The sequence below is a fragment of the Oryza brachyantha genome, chromosome 8 (genome assembly GCF_000231095.2).
Source record: "Oryza brachyantha chromosome 8, ObraRS2, whole genome shotgun sequence".
Classification (NCBI taxonomy): domain Eukaryota; kingdom Viridiplantae; phylum Streptophyta; class Magnoliopsida; order Poales; family Poaceae; genus Oryza; species Oryza brachyantha.
Genome location: NC_023170.2, coordinates 13,047,844 through 13,065,362, shown reverse-complemented (window position 1 = coordinate 13,065,362; position 17,519 = coordinate 13,047,844). Strand labels below are relative to the sequence as shown.

The window sequence follows — 17,519 nt, the reverse complement described above, 5'->3', positions numbered from 1 at the left end:
TATATATATATATATATATAATTTTTCTATACTCTTATACAAGTAGGCAATGATGGTTATAGTGAATCTGTCACCCACCAGTTTTGTTGTAGTAGTATTCTTATACCAACAATTTTATGTACTTTAATATTACAAAATAGTCATGCATATTGTCTCTATTTCATCAATAAAATACAAGTTTATTATGCAAACACATTGCACATCTACCGTGTCAGATTGTTTTGGAAACCTCACAAGTGATTTGTGTCAAATAATAATAATATACGTACAATTCATATTTATCCGATACAAAGCACATGTAATTAACTAGTATTTAAAAAATATATTTTATTTACAAATATACCGTTTGACCTTTTCATTAAACCAGCATAAAGATGAGCCATTACTACTAGCAAGAAAGTGTATTTAGCACTTGGGAGAACATCTAAAGTAGCATGTCTACACACATTGCTTTATTCATGTTTAAGATGTAGAAATACCTCTATAGTTATTTATGTTCTTATCCAGACGGAAAGCATATACATTCTTCAATTTCATATGAATGATATAACTATACATGTAGTAGGATATATATGCATTTCATAAACATGAGTTTAAATTCGACATCTATAAATTGGAACAAAGATACCAAATAAAACTACGGAGGTACATATGCTTTCAGTTTAATTTGTTCTCGTTACTATTTCATTTTAAAATAAGATCATTTTTGCTCTATCTTGTTTGTTTTAAATTAAGTTTATTTTCAAGTAATCATTGCATTGAGGTTTGTAAAAGTAGATAATAAATGCATTAGAAATAGATAAATTGAATGATAATTGTATTTAGATTTAATAAAGTGGAGAGTTTCTAGCATTTTTGTTTTTTATTGATAGGTGTGAAATGGGTGAAAAAAAAGAAGTTAGAGAATTCCTAGCAGCTCATATAAAACCATATTATTATTTGGATGATTATCTGAAATATATTCTCTCTTCATAACAGTTATTACTCTAACATAATATCTATATTACATACTCGATATATATTTTATTAATATTTTACACCCACCTCTTCTAACGTTATTGTTTCTTTCTCCTCTTGAGATCGGATCTTGAGATACGGAGTGAGAGGAGAGAAACTTTGAATATAGAGTTTCTCTTTCCAATATAAAAAATGTTATATTTTTAGAGAATTAGATGGAGTATCTGCTAGAGCAACTCTTTTCCGCACATATTCTATTTCTAGGATGGAGGGTGAGATGAATTATTTGCTAGGAATGCTCTTACCTTGGGACGGAAAGAGTATAATTTGTGAAGTGATATTTCTCATATTAATTATATTGTTAATTTTCTTTGATTTTTTTATGATTATTTAGGTAACGGGTGGATGTTCTTACTTAAAACTGTTTCCCTTACAAGCCCTTCTCATTGACTCAGTGTATCGCTTAAGCTTTACCAACCAAAACATAGTTCATGAATATATTTGTATACGTACGTTTGAGTGATTTAGAAGCAAACACTAAAGATAAACTATGATGAAAAAAACCCTATAAATCAAATTAAAAAATTAAGTTTTAAAATTTAAATTTTGGTTATGACTTGACGAGGTGCACTAAATCTGTCCACTATACTCAAATTATGGTTTCTTTGATTAGAAACAATTTAAATCGTGATGGCTATAATTATGCACACTGTGAGTGCAGCTTATTTTTCTTGTCCTAATATACAATTATTATAGAGTTTTTCATATAGATTAAGGAGTGAGAAAATTAATGCTCCCTCCATCTTACGTGCATTTTTAGGAATCTAGTAACAAATAAGGCCCTGTTTAGTTCTAAAAACTTTTCCAAAAACATCATATCGAATCTTTAGACACCGAAATAAAATATTAAATATATATAAATATTAAAACTAATTACACAGTTACAGGAGAAATTTGGAGACGAATCTTTTGAGCCTAATTAGGATGTGATTAGCCATAAGTGCTACAGTAAACAACATGTGCTAATGACGAATTAATTAGACTCAAAAGATTCGTATCGCGGTTTCCAGGTAGAATCTGAAATTTGTTTTGTAATTAGACTACGTTTAATATTTCAAAACTTGATGTGACGTTTTTTTAAAAAAATTTGCAATCTAAACAAGGCCTTAAGAAAATGACTCAAATACTGCTCATTATACGAGATAGATTGAGAAGGAAAGAGTTGTTAGGGTTAGGTGAGAAGAAATTTAAATTTGATGTGGATGGAGGAGAGAAAAGTAGCTCTAGGATGCCCTTATTGTGGGACAAAATTCAAACTATAGAGATATCTGTTATGGGCGGAGATAGTAAATAATACTCATGATTTGTCGTGATGAGAAAGTCGACGAAGTTAAACCTTTTATATACGTATTCTTAACGATCTAAAAATCAAGGGTAAAAAATAAACTATGATAAAAAACCTCCAAAATCAATTTTAATTTTAAGATTGAAAATTTAGATTTTAGCTCGTAAGCATAATCAAAAGCGAAAGATGGGGAGACATGCATAGGGTCACCACCACCAGTTAAACCTATTGCTAGCTCATAGGCTCTAAATTTACCAAATTTAGCCCATAATCGATTACAAATTTATACTCATAAATTTGTTCAATAGCATACATGCATGGTGCTAGGTTTATTCGTGGTTACATGGGTGCACATATGCCTTTTACGTAGCAATAACAATAAAGGATTAGGTTCCGTTCGGCTATCAAGGCTTGGGTTTGGCAAAAGATAATTGCAAAGATTACAAAAAAGGTGGACTCCTTTTGCTTACTGGGTTGGACAACTGAAAAGTTCACCTTTGTGTCTAATCCTATTATAACTAAGCTTTACTTTAACAAACGCCATTGATAGGCTTGCAATTCCCCACAAGATTAGGTTGCTTGGTTGGTAGGGTTCATCCGTGGATCATGTGATCCTAAGCCCCTAAAAAAATATAATAATTAACATTGTCCACTGGCATGGCATGATGCATGGCAAAATTATCACTCTTATTGAGACAGTATAGCCAACTACTATCTAAATTATTTACAGCCAATCTAATAGCTATTCATACAATATTATCTACAAAACATATACTATATTATTAATACCTGGTGCCATATGTTATACACATATTGCGTCTTTAAGTCCGTGTTGTACAACTGGCTACAAATCTGTAGCTCGCTGCTCTTTTCTTTTCTCTCTTTATTTTTTTAAAAATATATTTATAGTTGGCCTATAGTCCGGTATCATAGAGGTAGTCGGTTGCTCCTTCCCATTCTCATCTGCTCTTCACCTTTATACCGCATTGTATATATTTTTAACTCCTGCCATAAGCATGATGCTAGGATTCATTCTTTCCCGATTTGTTCACTTAAGCATGAATCATTGAATAATCACAAAGGTTTCAATGGCAGGCACGTAGTACATCTCCTTATTCTTTACCGTTCCGAGAGTGACAACACGCACGCTCTGCATAATAAAATACTAACCTACTGCTTCTACTAACATCTGATCTAGGAGTAAGCTTTTGTCTGCTTTTGTTTTGCTATATTTTGACTTTACTAATTAAGTCTAATATATCCACGTAAAGCTAGCTTTGTTTAGTGATGCCGGCCTGTGTTCTTTTGGTGATTAAAGATAAAAGATTATCCTATATTAAATAATGAAATTAGCTGTTACAAAATTAACAATCCAATTTGTAAAGGTGAGTTGATTAATTTCTATATAAAAATATTTTATAAAAAATATGATGGGTAGTAATTTGAGAAGCATACACATGTAAACCAAATAACCAATGGATAATTTGGTCAAAAACAACACAACCGAACTTCTACGGTAGTGTTTGTAGGAGCTCGAATTTTTAACTACTCCCTCCAGTTTGCTCCAATTTGATAGTTCCTATCATCTTGAACATCGGCATGACCTTCGAGACCTATCTTTTTAACTCTCATTATTGTTATACTGTATGCAAAAGATAAACAAATGTTTAGGGCCTATTCGGTTTGAAGGATTTTCAATGAAAAAATTGAGAAATTGAACTGTTTCATCTGAAATTTCTGTATAACTCCTGTGATCCAAAGAAGCCCTAAGTTTTATTAATTTATTTTGTTAGCACACCTATAGATTTTGTGTCAGTTCCTTCAGACTAAATACTTCAAAAAGTTACTAGCAGTCAAAGTTTTAAAATTTATTAAGAGCCTATTTTCTTAAGGCTGAATATGACTCTTATTTATTCTTAGCTTGGTTCTCATCGGTTAAACTACATTATTTACTGTTTAAGCTAAAAGAATATGCAAAACCAAAACCATGAAAATTAACTATAAATTTTTGATAAATCAATTTGCATACGATAAAAGACAAATCATATTTCTGTCCCTATTAAATTGCTTCTCCATCGTCTTTTCGTTTTTGCTTGGGCTTATAAGTTAAAATTTATATTTTAACCTTAAATTTAAAGTTAAATTTAGTTTTTTTAAGTAAAGTTTATTTTTATCATTTGCTTTTAGATCGCTAAAAACAACCGTATAAAACTTTTACTTATAAATTATTTCTATTTGTTATCTTTACTATTATAAAAACCTCTGGTGGGGGTGACCACCACTGGAGGCTTCACCTACTCCCGTTATATTTTTACAATTTATCCACTTAACTTCGTAATATAAAAAATCAATCAAATCTAGATGGCTATCCACATAAAATCAAATTGATATGAATATTTCCTATATAAAAAAGATGGTCACATATTTTATGAAAAATATTTTATGCTTTTAGAAATAATATAATATATTTTTATCCTTTACAAAGCCGCTATTTCGGATAAAAGCAAACAACGAGAGCCTGGGCAATTTGGAAGCTGGCAGTAATCGTCTGACAAGGATGCAGCACAGCAAGGCACTGTAAAAGATTTGTGTGACCTGCAGAAGCAAGCTGAGCTGCCAGAGGGAGTGACCACTGTCACAGTGTGTGATGGCCTCCTCTTTGTTGGCTTCTGGGATTTGGTTTCGAGCTGGCTGGCTGTCAGCTGCTTGACCACCGATAATTAATCACCTAACCAGGGCCACACGCGATTAAAAGCAGATTCCCTTTGGCACAAATAAAGCCAACCTACTTTCCAGCCCTCTTGTTTGACAATGCAAAACCTCCCTTCTCAAATCTTCTTCAAATACAGTAATCCCGGCTTTTCATTTTTATTTTTGCAATATTGCAAATTTTAGGGCATTGCTGAAACCGAAGTTTCTTGGGTAAATGTACTCCGGAAATATAGCTCCTTGTATTGTTCAAATTTTGTTTTAAAATAGTGTCACTTCTCCACTTAGGCCATTTATAGTGGGAGCCTTTTTTCAAGAATGTCACATAACTAACAGGAGATTTAGTCAACGGTTAAAATAGCAAATATAATATATTGTTTCATTTTTTAACTATAATACATGCAAGAAGCCATTCCTCTCATCCAAATACCATGAAATTCAAGGTGAATATGTTTCGTAAAAAAGCTACAAGATTCATTTGACCAAAGTTTCATATTATAAAAATATAATATTAGTATATGTTGATGTTATGGTAAATATGTCAGTTGATATTAGCAGTATATGGCGAATAATCTTATATTGACAATTTGCAGACAATATCTTATATTTTCCATTTTGCTACAAATTTTATGACACATTTGAGTTTTTTTTTGTTCATTGTTTCAGTTTCTTAGGTGAGGCCATTTTGCAAAGATTTACACTTCATACTGTGTCCACATATGGGAGGCAGGAAACATGGTACCACTGCCCTATGGACCATCAAAGAACCCATTGTCCAGATGGTCTTAATTCCCCAATTGTGTTTGTTGTCTCCATTGATTGTCATCAACCACATGCAAGCTTGGTGAGATGAACTTCATGGAAAACTGTCATATGCCCATTTGGCTCTGGCACCTCAAACGTGACATGTCTTTCAAGTAGGGGCCCGCAAGGAACAATTACCATATTATCACGCCCATGTGCCATAGGATAAGAAACCAACATAAATGATGGTCGAAATAATGTTATAATAGTTAGTACATGACCAAAACCCAGATAATTGTTGTCTGTACAAAAATTTCACATTATACAATGTGCTATAATTATCTCCATTTCAAAATAGAGCGTAAGCATTTCTGAATTGTTTAACAAACACTAAGGATAAAGCAAATGATTTTCTTTCACACGTAAGTGTGCAATTTTTGAATTTTGAATTGCCCAAATTCCCTTCTCAAACACCTGATTGGCTGAAAATATATATATGGATTTCCGTGCAGTATAATCAATGCCATAGAAATGCTTATATTGTGCTATAAGTATTGAATCCTAAAAATACTAATATTTTTGGATGGGTAGTTAGTTATATAAAGGAAAATATTCGGACAAATCATGTGTTCCAAAAGGATCTCAGATAGAGTTTACATGCCAACCATATATAAACATTTATATATTAACACTAGAATGAATAATCTGTCTATATGATATTGTTATTTGACTTGCTTATGGGTTAACCATTGCAATTTCAGATTCCAGCATGCTAGTGATGTCAAACATCCTTTTTCTCATTATACACAACTTTGATCCTGTTGAAGCATCTAGGGATGTTGATGCATATCTAATTAATCTACTCTAGTACTCTAGTACTGTACTCCACATGTCCCAAAATAAAACAATCTTTCACTTTTTATCATTTTTTACCTATAATGTTGACTCTTCGTCTTATTTGAATTTTTTTACGATTAATATTTTTGTTTTTATTTGATGATAAATTATGAATAGTACTTTACGCGTGACTAGTTTTTTTAAAATTTTTTTAAAATAAGATGAATAGTCAGACACTGGACATGTAAACCTAAAGTTTGACTTGTTCTGGGGAAGAAGGGAGTACTCCATGATGCAATAGCACCATTGTAGGCTTATAGCTGCCTTTTTCCATTACCAAGCTTGAAAATAAAAGCTTATCCTGGCCAATCAATATGGGCTAGTAGCTAGTAACTTGTTATCATTATATGCTTTCTCATGAAGTATTAATTTGGTGTCATCAGCTATTCAGCTTGTTCAATTCCTACCACTGATGAGCTGTACACAATTCAAGGTACCTTTTGGGTCCATTTGGAACAGTGATTTTTCTTCTTATCCTGGGATTTGAATTACTTTTTACATTGTTGCTAAACATGTTATATCTTCCAAATAATGTCTCTTTCAATATGATGTATCTTTCTTCTTTTTCTGTCAAAGCATGCTTGGCGTACATGAGCTCATCTGCCTACAGGATACTGTCAGGATGTGACAACATGATAATCTTTCTTTTTATTATTTTTTTGGGCTTTCATGGTTTACTTTTACCTCTCGTTCAAAACATCAAATACGGCACCTTCCGTCCAAAAGCATTTTTGGCACGTCACTGTCGATTATAACCATAAGAAAACAACATGGGCGGCGTTTTTATAGGGTAATTATTTCTCGCCTTTTATACGGACACTTCCCAAAATACTAAACTGTCCTTTTTATAAAATATATTTTTTATAAGGATTGTCTCATGTTTTTAGTTTTGACTTGTAGTAATTAATCTTATTATTTCTACTATGATACTATGAAATAGCTATCATAAAAAATAGATAATATTTTATCTTTATCTAACAAAAGAACACATATGGCATGATAGCATCTTTTTTTAAAGAAAAATACTATGGCCGCGTTCATTCATACCGCTTAATAATTAAGATTCTCTTATTTTTCACGCATACACTTCTAAACTGCTAAATACTGTGTTTTTTATGAAAATTTTTAATAGAAAAGTTGCTTTAAAAATGTTACATTTTATACGCCGCTTACCTACCCAACCCAAGAACACAGCCTTTTGTGTGGTATCTTCAACTTTTGATTGGTACCCCGCATTACACAAAACTAGATCACCGGAGGTAAATACCGTTCTCATACCTTTCAAACTACGAAGAAATCTCATCCAAAACCAATCGAAAAAGGCCACAAACCAAGGTTCGGGCAATAATTCGTTCTTTGAGACCCTGCCACGAACACGAGGCTCTGTCTTCCGTAGGTCTTTTTTTAACTAGTGTTCTTAGGCTGCGTTTGCCAATGCTGCTTAATAACCCATATTCTCTGTTTTCTGCACGGCTGTACATATGTTTCCAAAATACTAAACGGTATATATATTTTTAAAATTTTATATATGAAAGTTGTTTAAAAATTTTAGATTAATCTATTTTTATTTTTATAGTAAATAATTAATTAATCATAAATTAATCTATTGTCATGTTTTCCATGCCGGTTAACAAACATACCGCCGGTTAAGTAACTAGCCAGACTTTTTTAAACTAAATACCTTCAAAAATTTGAGAATAATATGAACCCAGGAACCAGAATATGCTACTAGAGTGCCACTAGGCTTTACACCCATTTGCTCGGTACCCAGTGTTACATAATCCATGACAAAAAGCTAAACTTTAGTTAAACATGAGAGTACCAAAGGGGTGGTTTGCTCTATTTGAAAAACCGTTGAAAATAAAAGAAGTGATTATAGGTAAAAGAAGTTTAAAAGCTAAGGCTAAAAATAGAATATGATGAGAACATCTCAGAGTCGACTCTCAAATTTTGGATATGCACATAAGCCAACAAGCAGTTTTTTATTGTGCTGTTGAATTTTATGTCCTCGTAATTATTTTTTTCTTTAAAAAGAAAGTACTGTGAAATTCCTATGTAGTTTTGTAGTACTGTGAAATTCCTATGTAGTTTTGTGGCATTAAAATTAAGAACTATCGGTATAAATCTTATATGATCTAGTTTTCTCGCAACTTAACTCAATACAACCATACTAACTATCATGGCTATGGTCTACGTATGAATATTTTCGATTACAGAAAGATGCACACATATACACACCACTATATATATACGCACATACCTGCGAGTACATTTCTGAACACATATTCAATTAGGCGAGTGTTAGTGACAAATTCCCAACTTTGCTAAATTATATAGAAACCACACCTGAATGAGTAAAAATTTTTAGGTACACATATTTAAATCCTACTGTATAGAGTCATATGTAGATGTCTCCATCACTATATTCCACTACTATACTTTCATTATATATCATTTTCACTCTTAGCACAATTTAGGAATGTAGGCAAGCCTATGCTAGTTTGGGTCATTTGGATAGATAGATGGTACGTTGTCAGAAACGAATGTGAGTCGAAACACATGTAATGGTTAATTTCGACCCAATAAACTAAATTTACTTTTGGTAGTCTTAAAAATTAAACTAAGTTTATTTAGCTAACATTACAACGAATTGGAAGCGCATCCATCTATCCATATGCTACTTGCCATAATGTACGATAAATATCCAAGTTGGCCAGGAAAAATCGACTGCAATTTTTTTAGGATGCTAAAAAGTATTAAGAGGTTATCCCCCAGGAATAATTGCACATGTTGTTGGAAAGGCATGTCATACCCAAAGAGGGAAAATGTCAACATACTAAAGTTAGGACTTAAGGAAGTCAAAAGTTTGATGCGTGTAAACTCTGGCTTAATTATCCATATTGCCTTTCTGAACGCTCTTTTTTATGCAGCGGTACTCACATGATACACCTCTTGTCGAAATTCCCTGTTTGCTCCCCAGTGGTTTAACCAATAAAAAAACATTTTCAAGATCTTGAGAAACTGATATCTACTCCTAGAGAAGGAACTAGTTTGTGGTGGTGGTGAATCTATCACTTGCTCCACCACCAACTCTCTCCTATTTCTTAAAATAAAAATAATTGAGTTATATATTAAACTATTTTTATTAACTCTATTTTAATAACATACTAATGATATTTTTAAAATAAAATCCTGTTACAACATAGGGGCGATATGCCAGTATACACAAAGAAAAATATAGTGAGTTCTCTAGGAGCCAGACACGTTCAACAAGCGAATCCTTTATCAGTACATTCTCAATGACCTAAAACCACTCTCGAAGAATATATAGAAACATAGGGATGATATGGTCGAGCATATTAGCTTATCAATCACTTGGATTAATCCACAGAAGGATCCAAGTTTGGCAGTACAAGAATCAGTTTTTTTTTAATCTTTTATGCAACTGAATATATAGTGTCTCACTATGACTGCATGCATAATCAGAATCCACATTCTACTGATTTTGGGTGGGGCAAAAGAAAAATGCTCCAAGATATGGCTGGCATCGGCACAAAATCAGAGGCATGATTTCCACTCAATTGTGTGCACCTGACATTGCCATCGAGTAAAAAAAAAAAGCAATCTTTGATAAAAATCCATGCTCTTGTGCAGACAATTATGTGCAAACAAGCTTCCAAACAGTCCACATTCCAGGTCACCAAGTGGAGCACAAACATCATTGATACTTGTGTGTGCAATTGACAGCATGGGTGGCACTCAATATCTCCTCTCTTTAGCAATAATAGCTTTCATGGATGTCCTCCACAAAGATTCCCTGTGGATAATAGAAAAGCTGAGGCCTAATCCTGACAGTGATTCTCATGGCCTTTGTAGACCATGTCCATTTGTTAAACATTCAGATCCAGAGGAGGTTGCAGTATTGATCCCTGTTCACTTTGCTGAACTTGCATAATCATTTCCTGATATGCCTATTGCCTAGCCATGTTCTTTTTATTCTAGATTCTAGATTTTCGTGAGCATGCTATCGAAGCTTCTAAATAGTGTGTTCTGTACAAAAATTTCCATGTAAATTTTCTCATAGTACTTTTCTAAAATAATTTAGCTTTCTAGTAGTAAGTTTATTAGTTTATACCCTTAAATAGCGATCACAAAATCAGATAATCCACTTTCCATCCATCTCCAATCTATCTCAAATATGACCTAAATAACTAGGTATACATAAGCAGTAACATGTCTTCTTCAGCTGGGCTTGGTTTAGTAGTACCAGTATTACAACCCAAATTTTTTCTGAATTGTAAAGTTTGACTTTTAAAATATTTTTTGGTAGAATTTTACTCATATTCTTAGCAAAGAGAGCCATATGTTGAAAGTGACGAACAAAACCCCTAGAACTATTTCTAAACTTAAATTAAAAAAAATAAGAATCATAATACACATCATTGCCAACCAACTCCAGTGCCTGCTCATGGTAAATTGGCAACATCGCTGTTATGCCCATCTTGGATTCAGGATAATCTTGATACATACACCGGGTCTACGGTGGACTAAAAGATGATGCGTCTCATAATCGAGAAAGGTATAATGTGTGAGCGAAACATTAGGTGATGGCCAAGGAGATGAGGATCTTATCTCTGAAAACCCAATCAAAGATGGCCGAAAGTGTCATCAGGTTGTTACTTTTCCATCATTTTCTCCTCTTTATTCCAAGATATGATAACTAACCATTATTAACAAGTTGGTAATAGACTGGTCAGAAACAGTGCCCTCAATTATCTTCCCATTTGGTCAATAGGGGGTTGCCATTTCATATTTAGCTTTGTGGACATGGACTAGTGAGACAGGTTTATCGGTTTGATGGGCTTAATTATCAGCAGCTAATCATGCATGCTGCTGTTGCAAGCCATCCATGAGTGGCATCATTGATTGGAATCACAAAGATCAGATCAGATTAGACTGTGGCTCCATCTGCACTGACCTTTTTTTGTAGTGAACATATACATTGAGAGCTTGGGGTGAACCATTTCAGATAGCTTGGAATAGTTTGGCCAATTAGGGGTCTGAATAACTCTTTAGATGTTGCTTAATTTCATAATTGAATTGAGTTGTAGCAGTTAAACCATGTTTTTTTCTTCATTGCAAGGAAGACATGTAGATATCACTACACATACAAATTACACTCAAAGAAAAAGGAGATCAATGATAAATACTTGACCTCATAAAACTAACATGTACATGGACCAGAATTTGAACTATGATTGAAGTTAATTAGCTCACTGTGTCGGATCAAGCGTGCAGTTCTAGACCTACTCAAACGTTGGGCCAGGTTGGGCCAAAAAAAGGCCGAGGCAAAAATTGCATGCCTAAAGGTATGTTTGGTTAAATGAATATGTGTGGATGGGACGTGGCTGCCATGTTTTATTATTATTATTATTATTTTGCAATGCTTGGTCCACACATAAAGGATGGATATGGTGGTCATCCAAGTAATATTTCTTAAATATGATGGATGAATGAACCCGACTAATTTGGCTGGACATCCACCTTGCTAACAAAGATCATTAGCAAATAATTAGTGATAATTAGTATATTTTATTGTTGATTAGTGATTATCATTTTAAGATTAGTGTTGATTATGGATAGTTAGTATATTTTTAATTAGTGTTAATTGTTATAAGATTAGTAATAGTAGGTATATTTAGCTATGGATTAATACTTTATTATTTTATTCTATTCACCATTGTACATCCAATCAAACAAAAAAAATTAGCTCATCGCATCCACCAAACCAAACAGTTAACTTGGATTATAATATGCAACAAAATATAGATCATCATATGCTATACAACCTTGCTACAGTGTAGTGCCCAACAAATACACCCTAAGCCTAGTGCAGAGACAAAGAAAAAAGAAAGAGGGAGAAGCCTGGGCCCTAAGCCAACAAAAACTTGGACTTTCTTGGGCCTGGGCTGGGATGCCAGGTTGGATGGACCATGAAGAGGTAATAGACTTTGAGGAACGAGGACTTGCCAGAGGCTGTGCTTAGTTCCACTCTTTCTCAACTTCCATTTCCTCGGTTTCCACATGCATATTTCAAAACTATTACATAGCACTCTCTCCGTTTCATAATATAAGATACTTGATTTTTTAGTTGCAATGTTTGACCATTTGTCTTATTTAAAAATTATGGAAATATCATTTATTTTGATTGTGACCTACTTTATTATCAAAAGAAATTTAAGCACGACTTGTCATTTTTTATACTTGTACTAAATTTTTGAATAAGACAAATGATCAAATGTTGCAACAAAAAAATCAAATGTCTTGCATTATGAAACGGATGTAGTATATATTTAAAATATTATAAAAAGTTTCTTTGACAATTAGATTAATAAAATTTTCAATTTTTTTGTATCTAACATACTTAATTAATTATGCACCAACTAGACATCCCATTAAGACAGGGCCCACAGTCTGATCTTGCCGAACAGTTTGAAATGAGGCCCGTATCCTTGCTGTGGAGGGCCCATCACGGCCTACTGGGCCTTTACAGCCCATATCACCGTACCAGTGCTCTCAGAAATTTCTGCAACTGTTGGGCTTTTTTTCTTACCTGGGCTGAATTGAATGAATCTACTGAAATTAATTTTCTGGCTGTTACATTTGTGAATAAATATTTTTTTCCAGTGCTTGTGGCAAATTAATTAAAACTACGAACAGATCAAGAATGCCAATGAGACCTAATCGAGAAAATGACAGAAATTTATAACCATTTATAACGTGCATGAATTCTCTGCGAGTTAATGTGTTTTTTATTATTGTTGTTGCCGTGCTATTCTTTTATGCTCCTGTCGAGGTCGTATATAGAGCATTGATCGATCGATCGAGATCGTATCAGGTCCAACAACGCATGCATCCATGCTGTACACGTTGGGGGTGACCGTTTTGCTTTTTCCGAAAAAAAGAAACGACTCTATATTTACAAACAAAAAATAATTAACTTATAAATAAAAATTTTATATACGTACATATATAAGTTAAATTTAAAATAAACTACAACAAAAACCGCCAAACCAACTCCAAATTTAATGCTAAAAATTATAAATTTGACATATGCGGTGCGGAGCTATAAGCATAAACATAAAAAAAAGAATGATATATATATATATATATATATATATATATGCTTAGTAGATTAGTAGATACACACGGCATCTAACTTTTCCTACCACATAAATGTCAAAATAAAAATGTGGTTCGTGTCCACGAACAGCGCCATGAATTGCACGCACATCCCCGTATTTATTGGGGCCAAAAACTTTACCAGCAGCGCTGAAAGAAAAGGCTAAGCTGCAGGCAATGACACTAGCTACAGTAGTTACAGCAGTAGTAGTACGTGGCAAGGGGATTAAATCTGTACTACAAACAGTTTAAGATCGGCTGCATGTTGTAATTAGATTCTAGGTAATTGTCAGTGCACTACATCCCCAATATTCATGGATATATGCAATAAACCTGTTCATCGTCATGGAAATATATACATGCATGCATGCATATTTGTTTGCATATATGTTGACTGTATTTTGATATTTATATATGCACCAAATCAAATGTCTGGAGTTCTCCGCACAATTTGGAAATCTTGGGGTGAGTTCCAATTTAATTTCTTGCTGAACTGAAACTTAATGGGTTACATGAAAATCCTGGGGGAGTTCATGTGGATATATATAAAAGAGATTTTGCTCACCTCTTCTGAATTTGAGAATTTGGGGTGCGTGCCTCAAGCACTCGTTTGACCGAAAAATTAGGGATAGTCAAGGCCAGAGTCAAAGTAATAAAGTTTTCCCCAAACATCTTGCCAAATTTCTGTAAAATTTATGTTTTCTAAACATAAATTGGGACTGAGGATTCAATCATGGGAGGCAAAAAATTAAGATCCAATAAAATATGAACATAGAGATTAATAATCAACACAGAGAAAGAAATTCCAATGGATAATTGGTTACGTACAATTAATCAATATACCAGTAGCAACAGACTAAATTAAGAGAGATTGAATCATGAATATAATCGCACGCTCGATCACTCGCTAGGCTGATGAAGTCAGAGATGAAGTGATGAACAAGAGGCGGCAGTAACGAATTCAGCGTGCAAAAAAGGAGAGGAGAGAGTTGCATGGATGGATCGATATGATGCGGTCGAACACCTGGCGATCGACGTTGTCATGGGCGAAACGTGACGCGGCCGTCGCGGCGGCGCGCCGGCCGCCGGCGTGGACTGATCACTCTCTTTGCCGTCGTCGCAGCTAGCTGGCCGCTGTGCTGGACGCCGAGGAGGATGACTCCGGCGAGCAGTCCCGCCACTCCCACCCCACGGAGGCGGCGGCGGCCGCCGCCGCGTCGTAGCAGCAGCATTGCGGCACGACCACCCGGCGGTGGAAGCTGCGGTGGCAGCCGCACGCGGCGCAGCGGAGCGCGCCGCCGGTGCCCTCCTCCCCCTCGGCGAGGAACTCCCGGCACCCGTCCACCGCGTGCCCGCCCATCCTCGCCGCGTGGTTCCTCCTGCACTCCCCGTACCTCACCCTGCCGCAGCACCCAGCTCCCACCGCCGTCGCCGCCGGCGCCGCCGGCGGTGGCGGCGGCGGCTGGCACCGCCTCAGTACCACCATCCTCTTCATCATCTCCCTCCTCTCGCTTCTTCACAGAAAAAAAAGCACAGTAGGGTTTCTTGGCTATCTTGACTTACAACCACTCTGATGGAGAAATCCAAGAAGCTACAGATCAATCGATCGATCGATCGAGCTGCGATGAGAGAGGTAGCTAGCTGGGGAAGAAGACGATGGGATCATGCACAGTGCACAGAGAGATTTATAGCCGGCCGGCTAGGTAGCTCAGCGTGCAGGCAAGTAAAGCAAGCACACACCACCATGTACCTAATGGCAATGGCAATGGCGTGCATAAAGCTCGCTCACATGCGAGAGCCTTTCATACATTGACGCCGGTGGATTGGGAGAGGGAGAGAGAGATCGAAGACGACCTAGAGCTAGCTAGCTAATGTTCTGGCTGGCTGAATTGATGGTCCAGCCAATTCCACCTCACTGTTGCAACACAGCCAAACGTCACTGCTACTGCCATACTAGTGTATACTACCAGCTCCCTTCTCTCCTCCTCTTGCACTATCCACATGTTCCTTTCTTTAATTCTTGGCCCATATGTGCAAATATTACACATTGGTTTTTATGACACACACACCTATTTACTACTACGACTGGTTACTACTGAAATTAATATAATCTCTACTACTATTCCTATGTAGGTATACATTTAGATATTTGTTCTAGTCCAATACAAAATACCTCGTTGTACTAAATTATTGCTGATTGTTGGATCTAACAATGCTCATCTTGCTCAGCTTGATCTAATGGTGAAAACCCATTTAGTACCGTGAGGTACCGGTACCTAGAGGTACATTTTATTGGACCGGAGTAAATCTTATAGATTTATGTCTTGCATTAGGGTTGCTCTAATTAATGCTCACACTTTTATCACTGAAGAAAACATGCAAGACTGCTGAGTAAAAGTAGTTTCTAGATATTTTGAAGTTGTGGCATCTCTTATGTGGGGATACTCTATTATTAGCAGAATAAGAATTTGTTAAAGAATGATCCATAGTTTTGGGAGATGGATATGCATCCCCGGTTGGACATCAACTGCTTTTGTGCATGTCACATAAATAGTTATAAAATAATTTAATTTTTTTCTATATGACTATATAAATATACAAGTTTAAATTCAAGTTCTACAAGCTGTGATAACTAAAAAAAGAGTAAAACTAGTATGCGTACACTCACGATTAAATTTGTTATTTTTGTTACAACATGTAAAATCGAATTTGAACTTAAATATTTGTGTAGTGATATATTATATATTAATCTTTTTTTATTTTTTTAAAAATTTGAACTTAACATGTAAGAAATAAATAAATATCTAACCGAGCGATGAAAATACTTTCATATAGTTTCATATTTTTATCTTCATGTATAAAAGCGAGGGGCGGTCACGCTTTAATTATACATATATACACAACTAGGTCGATTTTGGTACGTACTCAGGCACACCCATTTGGATGGATCGATATCTTCTCTTTCTCGGTGAGATCCAATTGATGGACCAATCAAGCTAGGGTTCATGAGATGCATGAGATGAAACCTAAGCAGGTAGGTCAAAAGGCTATGGGTAGTACATGTGGGGGCAGGAGCTGGTGATTGGGAAGGAAGGAAGGAGGAGAGTGCCAGGCTAGCGAGATACTGAAGTTGGCAGCTGGGTTTGCATTGTATTGCATCCTCATTTTTGGCCCTTCCTCCATCTTCGGTAAGAGAATACTAGACTGCACGCTGAGTAAATACTAAGGTGGAGGAGAAATGAGAAGAGAGATAAGAAGTTGGCTGTGAGTTACAACCGGCTCAGACACAGTAACTAAGAAACTCTATGAGAATGATAAATGGATTATGTATTAATGATAAAGAGTTAACTATTATATTATATAGGTGGGTTAGAAATAGTCTTTATTATAAGCATTAATTTATATTATTAGACTTGCTCTAATGACTGGCTACGACCTTAATTAACTTGCTTGACCACTTCGCCCCATCTGCGACGACGCCACGTAAGTAGCTGCCAGCGGGCCCCCCACTGTGGATGTGTTCTATTCTAGCTAGCTACTCGTGCAATCATCGTGATCTGTTTGTTGGCTTGTCAACGACATGCAATTTTTTTTTGAAAAAAAGTAATTTATAGTTTATTTTAGGTTTTAAGTTTTGTTATAGTAAAAAAAATCTATCGTTGAGTTTTAAAGCACTAATATGTAA

The 17,519-nt window shown here is 35.1% G+C and overlaps 1 protein-coding gene across 1 annotated transcript; it reads right to left on the bottom strand.

Moving 5' to 3' along the window:
* Positions 1–14,637: 14,637 nt before the first annotated feature.
* Positions 14,638–15,437, bottom strand: LOC121055230 (mini zinc finger protein 4-like). The gene has a single exon (XM_040527241.1). The coding sequence runs from the start codon at positions 15,330–15,332 to the stop codon at positions 14,958–14,960; it is 375 nt and encodes a 124-aa protein (XP_040383175.1). The 5' UTR covers positions 15,333–15,437; the 3' UTR covers positions 14,638–14,957.
* Positions 15,438–17,519: the final 2,082 nt, after the last annotated feature.

Bases quoted from the DNA above. Each gene is read 5' to 3' on its own strand.
- LOC121055230 (XM_040527241.1), bottom strand. From the start codon at position 15,332: ATGATGAAGAGGATGGTGGTACTGAGGCGGTGCCAGCCGCCGCCGCCA.